The sequence below is a fragment of the Montipora foliosa genome, chromosome 8, assembly GCF_036669935.1.
Source record: "Montipora foliosa isolate CH-2021 chromosome 8, ASM3666993v2, whole genome shotgun sequence".
Lineage (NCBI taxonomy): Eukaryota > Metazoa > Cnidaria > Anthozoa > Scleractinia > Acroporidae > Montipora > Montipora foliosa.
Window position 1 is genome coordinate 10,700,989 of NC_090876.1, and position 7,500 is coordinate 10,708,488.

The following is a 7,500-nucleotide window of genomic DNA, read 5'->3' on the forward strand; positions in this document are numbered from 1 at the left end:
TCAGCTCGAGTTTACCGGTGATGGTTTATATTCATGGTGGGGGATATCAGTTTGGATCGGCTATTGCCTTTCAGAGCGACATTCTCGCCCTTCAGGGAGTAGTAGTCGTGATAATTCAATATCGCCTCGGTCCGTTTGGATTCTTGACGACAGGAGATTCCGCAGCTCCTGGAAATTTCGGAATGCTGGATCAGGTGGAAGCACTTAAGTGGGTCAAGGAGAACATTGCCAATTTTGGCGGAAATCCAAACAGAGTGACAATATTTGGGGAAAGCGCTGGTGGATCTAGTGTTGGCCTTCACCTGTCATCTCCTCTGTCTAAAGATCTTTTTCAGCAAGCAATTGCAGAGAGCGGGGTGGATTTGAGCCCCTTCGCGACTCAGCCAAGTTCTTTTGGCCTTCGCTCCACTAAAGAACTTGCTCATAAGCTAAGCTGTCCAAGCAGCAATCACAACATTATGGTGGATTGCATGCGTGGGAAAACAGCCACGGAGGTTCACACTGCCGCACAGTTAATCCCTCAAAGACTTACTCTTGAAATTAACTTTGCACCGGTCGTGGATAGCAATTTTCTTCATGATACACCAACGAATTTGCGACACCAAGGAAAATTCATAAAAGTCCCGCTTATGATGTGTTTTACTAGCCACGAGGCTTCATCTTTTCTCGCTACTTTAGTTAACAGTTCATTTCATCTCATGCAGAGCATAAGCAACGGAGTGAGCCCAGCTTTGTTCAAATCATTTCTGACAAGCTTCGCGGACTCTGAAAGTAACAGGTAAGAAAATTCTAGTCCACAGAAACCGTGATTCTTCCGTTATTTCTCAGTTGGCAAGGGTGGATTTAAAAAAGTGCCGAAAGACTTTTAACGGGGGGAGGCTATTTTGCGAGCCTGCGAGCCCGAACCTCGAACCGCGAGCCGCGAGCCGCAAGCCGCGAGCCTCTTCTTGCGAGCCTCAAAAGATTCCTGCCAAAAAATCCAAAAAAGGGCATAACAGCGTTTTAACGATCTGCCGATATAGCCGGGCCGTCTGAAATTATGAAGTAACGTACCTTTTTTCATTGCCGTATTTTTCAGTCCTGTTTCCGTGGTGCCCACTTCTCAAAATGTTGCGCGATGTTAAATGCATCAGACATTAAAACTCAGGCTCTGCTTCCCAAAATTATTCCAAACTATCTGAAATTCTTTTCGCCAAAGTGAGCCTTTTTTCCAAATAGCAGGAGCTTTTGTCACTTTCGGAGCCATCTTGGACTGAAAACCTGGCCTGGTGCCTAAGTACGGATACATGAAGTACTTACCGCCCAGTGAGCGTGTAGGGCTATACTGCAGACTGGATACTTAAGTTTTCGAATAATTCATTGCTGTATAGAGTCCCTTTCTGTTAACTGACAGTAATGTTTGTGAGAATCATCTTTCTTCATTGGTTTCCTGGCGCTGGAAAAAATCTATCTAAGAAGTCTCTTGTTAAAATTGATCGCGTAAATACTGTGCAAGCTTCGATTGACCCGATCATCTTGATAATGATAGCCAGGTAAGTCTTCAGTAACAAGTGGGCAAGTGCTCTACATTTTTAAATATCTAAAAAACGTCAAAAAAAGTGGCTCGCAAAAATAGGCTCGCGATCGTGGCTCGCGGCTCCGGCTCGTAGGCTCGCACATTAGTCACACTCCTTTTGACACCACTTGTGAAATTACTATGCGCTTGAATGGCCTCGCTTCCAGGAAACTTAATTATGTAACGCAACGGTCATAGGTTCGATTTTTAGTCGTGGATATGCGAAGGGTATAAGTGACTATCGTTAGGGGTCAGAATATGCAAATTTGTCAATCACTCAGTCGAATTCAATACCTATAAGGTATACTTGTAGCATATTTAAGAGGCGCTTAAATCTGAAAGACAAAGTCGAGATATATCCAGATGTTTTCGGTATCACCGTGTTGTAGTTGAACAGTGAAGCATTCCTTTACGATAAGAATCAAAGACGAATTCATTCTTTCCTAGCTAAATGGCTATCCTCTGGTACTTCATAAGCTTTTAAAAAGCTCGTAAAAAGTTTAAAGTAGCCGAAAACACCGGTTGGTGATTATTTTCACCTGGTTCTTTTGCATCTATAAAATGCAACTAAATACTCTTACAGCATGTTTCATGATCCTTTTAAAGGTAGAAAAGTTTTGGAAACAATCCTTGTTTTTACTTATGCAAACTGAGGCATTCGTAGCTGTTGACATAGTTGAAGACCCTTCAGATATTTGAAAATGACCTGGTGTAGCCTGCCAATGGTAACGTATTCTTTTTAGCCTGTTCCAGGCTCCCAGATAGTCGAGAAAACGAAAACAATTGCGTGCGAAAAACGAGCGGGGCTTGGGTCGAGACCCCACTCGTTTTTCGCACACAGTTTTTTTTGGTTTTGTCAACTATCTGGGAGCCTGGAACAGTCTACATTCTTTTTAGAGAAAATCAAACACAAATTCCTAAAAAGATCAGAAAGCAAATGATCGCAACAGAACTCCCTTTCCCTTTGGGGCCTCTTTTGTTTAAAATATTTATTAAAGATTTGAACTTTTTGGTTCCTCATATGTCTTTAAGGCTTTACGCAGATGATACTACAGGTTATTATTCGGATACTTCCCCTACCGTGCTGCAGTTTGTTGTGAACTATGAGCTTAGCTTATTGTCATCTTAGTTAGATGAGAATCATCTCCTTCTTAAGGCACTGCCCTTGGGGCCATGTTCGTATAAATGCGACACTGTTCACTAAACGGTATCAACGTGGGGACCCAAGAATCCATGAGAATTCTTGGGATTACAATGGTAGTTAATTAAAGCCAAAAATCTGGTCTTGAAAGGTCAAACGAGTTCACGGACTAACCTCTTACAATGGGCGGACGTCAGTTGCACTTTGCCAAGTTGAGAGCAGTGCCTTTTAAAAACGTCATGTGCATTTTAATCAGAGTCACATTAAATAAATAAATTAACAGTGATTACTGTTTTTGCACCAGTAGCGTGAGTAGGATGGCCTGTCAATCATTGACCTATTTTGGGAACAGTAAACATGTATGTGAACAGTACTCCATGACATTACTCCATAAGAAAATGCGAAATATATGCCCAATGAATGTGACATTTTGCAACAATAACTTATATGTAAAGCATACTGGAATACGTACAATGTATTTCTGATAATGGACAAAAGTTATTGTATCTACTTATTTTCAACATTACTCCATTGAAACCATGTATACACAAAGGTTAATTAGATACGTTATTTCAATTTAAGCTCTCTTTATGGAGTAATGTTGCAGTTTACCTAAAATAAAGCTGAAATGACCATGAAAAGTCCTAGTACTATTTCCTTTGAAACCCTTTACATTCCAGTTTCAATAATTTATCTGTAGCTGTGCTGTAAAGGCATTATTTTAGGCTTCGAAAATGGAGTAATGAAGGGAGTGATGTCAGTCGGGAGTAATGTAAGTGCTCTCGCACTGCTCGCACCATTTCTTGCTAAATCGATTGAAATAAAACAGTTTTTGGCATTATTCCAACATCCTCCAAAAAAGAAAGCTATCTTTTAACGAATACGAAACATCAAACAACAAAAATGTATTTTTTATGGCATTCTTAGTAAACACTTCCCCAACAGAACGGATTTTGGAGTAACGTTGTGAAGCGTCACGCAAGTCTGAAACGATTATTTTAACCAAATTTCAGTATTGTGAGATTTTATTTATACATTGGAAAGTACATTATAAGAACATGTCCAGAATAAGAAATGGAAGCCACATATCAAATACCACGAGAGTTCTAAGCGTTTAAAGCAGATTTCCTACTCTCATACAATCCTAGACAAAACTGTTGGGAAGGTTAGCACTTTTGAAGTCTTCATTGCTTCTCTCCCCTCCCCCCTCCTTCAATGTTGTGCAAAACTGAATGGTTTCAGTGGGAAATAGTTGAGTTACCATCCAACATTGAATAGGGGGTGGGGGAAGGGGGAAGGGGGGGCTATGTAAGAGAAAGTGAAACTATTTCTTTTCAGCTTTAACAGAAGCAGGTTGAAATACAGCTCTGGTGTGGTCATTTACATAACCTTCCCAACTACTTTTGTCTATGATTGTAGGTATATCCGTGACTTTTTTTAGCTCACTGCACATTACGTGGGTAAATAAACGATTGCTTGATTGATTTTGTAAGGAATGTATCCACGACTTCTTCACAGTTCTCCTTTGATTTTTCCGAGTTTGCCCGTGCAGTCATCAATTGACTTTTTCCTCTCAACGATCCGCTTATGTTAAGAGCTCGTGTTTTGACTCGTTTTAGACCAGGAAAACATGCGAAATAATTGCAAATTGTTTTTTGAAGGAGAAATGAAGGTCAAAATCAGCAATTTTTCCAACATTGTTTTTGGAAAGCCTAACATAAGTAAAGTTAAGTGTGTGGGGTTATTTCTTCTTGTTTTCTGTTTTTTTGCGAGAAAATTACGTTCGAAGTTTGGCTTTTCCCGCTGTTTCTGCCTTCTCAGTGCCGGTTCAAAAACTAAATCAGCACCCTGCTGTGACGAATGATATGGGGATATTTTCTTCGTAGTTTTGCTGTCTCTTCGTGGACTCAATATTCACGAAAAACATCAGTCTAAACACTGCTTCTATATGGGGCGCTCTCGCATGTCTTCCCCTTATCATACGTCATAAGCTGCAAAAATGACCGCTTACTCCTCCATTCTGAGCCGCAATGTTGATGGCCGAAAATCGGAATGAAAACTTTTTTTAGGTGGAAAAACGACGGATATGCCAAAAAAAGAGTTGAAAACATTATTGTGCATGGTCTAAAGTGTAGATAAAGAATACCTTTTTTTTTGCCTTCACTTCCCCTTTAATTGCCCTAAAGCTTTTTCGTGGGGAATTTGTGGCAAACGAAATGCACCCAAAAAGAGTTTCAATTTATATCCCCCATTCCCATTGCTTTGAAAGCAAGTCGGTCGTTTTACCGATCGCCCATTCGCCCGCTCGTAATAACAAAACTAAGGGTGCGTTCGATTGACCCTATTCCGGAATAAGAATACGTGGAGTGATGTTTTTAAAACGATATGTCTGACGTTTTGAAGAAACAAGGATAATAAATATATGTTTGAAATATCATTTTAGCAGGTGTTGGACAATTTTAATGTGAATCTCCGTAAAAGCGAAGGATTTCTAACTTCTATTGCAAGTATTCCTATTCCGGAATACGGTCAATCGAACACACCCTAAGAGCTAGCAAAAAATTGAAGGTCTAACCGTATACATATACAGACAGTGACGGATGTTTAACCGGCGACCTTTGCTTCAAAGTTCGTGATTACAATTCTTGCACCAATCACCGAGAAGCTGAGGCTTAACTACTGACGGTTTATTGTGTGTTTGACTCTTAACGGCATTTTGCTTAGTGGACGAGCAGTGAAAATACAATCACTTTGAACTGAAGAACATTGGTTTTGATGCTAAGAAATTCCCCATGCTGTGTTACAGTTACTTTTGAAGAAATTCCTCGAGTAAGCGCCGCATTGGGACCGCGGCGCATATTGGGGGCGGCGCTTATTTGCTTTTTTGTCCCAAATGGAGCTGTTATTCGAGGGCGGTGCTTATTCTAGTAAATACGGTATATCAATTGCTTTCTATAAAATCATCTTAAAGAATGATTCAGGCGACCACCGGCCTTTAGTTATCAGTTCGGTGAATTAGGTATCAGGCGAAATGACCTCAATCCTTTGAAAGGCTGTCAGAATTGTGTCGGTTGCGTGACAATAGTTAAGCCATTTTGATAATGTCGTTTTGAAGTGTTAAGTGATGTGTGAATTGAGAACTTGGCGTCAAATCGTTGTTGACAATACAATTACATCGGAAATCATGAGAATGTACACGACCAATAAGAATGGAGGGAGTTGTCTCTGAAAGGGAGCGGTTGAAAAGAAAGAGAACAATGAGAAAATCTTGTAATACGAGGGAGATCAATAAATCGTTTTTAAAACTGATTGTGACAGTGTTGGATAACTTTTGAGGCATTCCCAACAAGGCAACTAAAAAACTAAAATCCATGACAATGTGATCACTGTTATGGTGATGAAAAGGAACACGTATTTATCAATGGCGGCTCATCATTATCGCATCCTTCTCCACTTTACCATCGGATTTTACGGCAGCTTGGTGTAGCTAATATCTCCGAGAATGTACGCCTCCCAACCACAATATACCCCAGAGGATAAATCACAACACCGGGAACTCCATGCCCTACTCATTGCAAATAGTGCGGGTGCAGTGGGTTCTTTTGCGTCCAACAGGGTTATGAACATTAAAGGCTTGTGAGACGGGGCCTGCGATTTATCGTCCTTAGCCCAGAGAGTCTAACCATTCAGTTCAGATGTCATTCATTACAAAGGCAGCACTTTCTCTTCAGTTATTCAAAGAACCCGAGTGTTGGTTCGGTCGAAGCGGAGTTTTGTTTTGATCCTGCAACCTCAGTCCCGCGCAGTAGTACGAGTCATTGTCCCAAAATATATCTCTTTCTTGTGGCAGCCGTGGTAAATAAGACATTCCTTAATTCTTTTTCTTCCTTTTTTATTTTTGTTAATAGGAAGGGTACTGCTGACTTACTACGAAGTGCTGTGGAATTCATGTACACCCCATGGCCCGACAACAATGACAAATTCGCACTTAGAAGTCAGCTTGTAGATATGATTGGTGATTACATGTTCTTTGCACCCAGTCATGAAGTCGCTGATATTCACAGCCAGTTCGCACCCGTGTACATGTACGAGTTCGCCCATCCGGCAACGTTGAGCGTACGTACGGAGCCTTGGATGGGTGTGCCTCATGCAGAAAACGTGCCGTTTGATTTTGGGATGCCGTTGCTCCCGATGTTTTCTTCCATCAACAGCGAAGCTGACCGGAACGTTAGTTTACTGATAATGGCCATTCATGTGAATTTCGCTAGATCCGGCGACCCCACGCTCGGCAATATTCCCTGGGAGAGATACAACTCATCTCACAGAGCTTACCTGAAAGTTGACCCAAATCCCAAGATGGCAGAGTCGTTTAATCCTCGCCGAATGGCATTCTGGAATGATTACTATCCGAAATTAACTCAAGTTAGGATTGAAAGTGACAAGGAAGTGATCAGCGGTGCCAGCAAGGGTGTTACCATAGGAACATTTCTTCAGATTGTGATCGTCAACTTTACTTTAGCTATCGTTTTAATGTGAGCAGACTTGCAGAATCTTGTTCAAAGTCTTCCTTTTTTTCTAGGGCTTCTCTTCAATGTCATGAAGTTATCTGCCGTAGCATACAGTACGTGAAAAACAAGCAATATTTCCGATTTTTCCTTGTGCCGAAAATTTTCGAGCATATCTCTGGTACAATTTTTATTCATCTTTTAACCAAAGGCGTCACAAAGCATTAAACATTACCTTGACTTAAAAATAAACGAATCGCTGTCTCACTAGTGGTTTTTCAGGTCCAAAACGTTTACGG

The 7,500-nt window shown here is 40.9% G+C and overlaps 1 protein-coding gene across 1 annotated transcript in view; it reads left to right on the forward strand.

Annotated features, from left to right (window-relative positions):
• The window catches only part of LOC137967629 (neuroligin-4, X-linked-like), a 12,010-nt gene that overhangs the window by 3,860 nt on the left and 650 nt on the right, over nucleotides 1-7,500 (forward strand). The window contains exons 2-3 of the mRNA XM_068814149.1: nucleotides 1-778; nucleotides 6,605-7,500. The exon at nucleotides 1-778 is cut by the window's left edge and continues 861 nt beyond it; the exon at nucleotides 6,605-7,500 is cut by the window's right edge and continues 650 nt beyond it. Of these exons, the coding sequence (XP_068670250.1) occupies nucleotides 1-778; nucleotides 6,605-7,232 (1,406 nt within the window). The 3' untranslated portion in view covers nucleotides 7,233-7,500. The remainder of the gene's footprint in view (nucleotides 779-6,604) is intronic.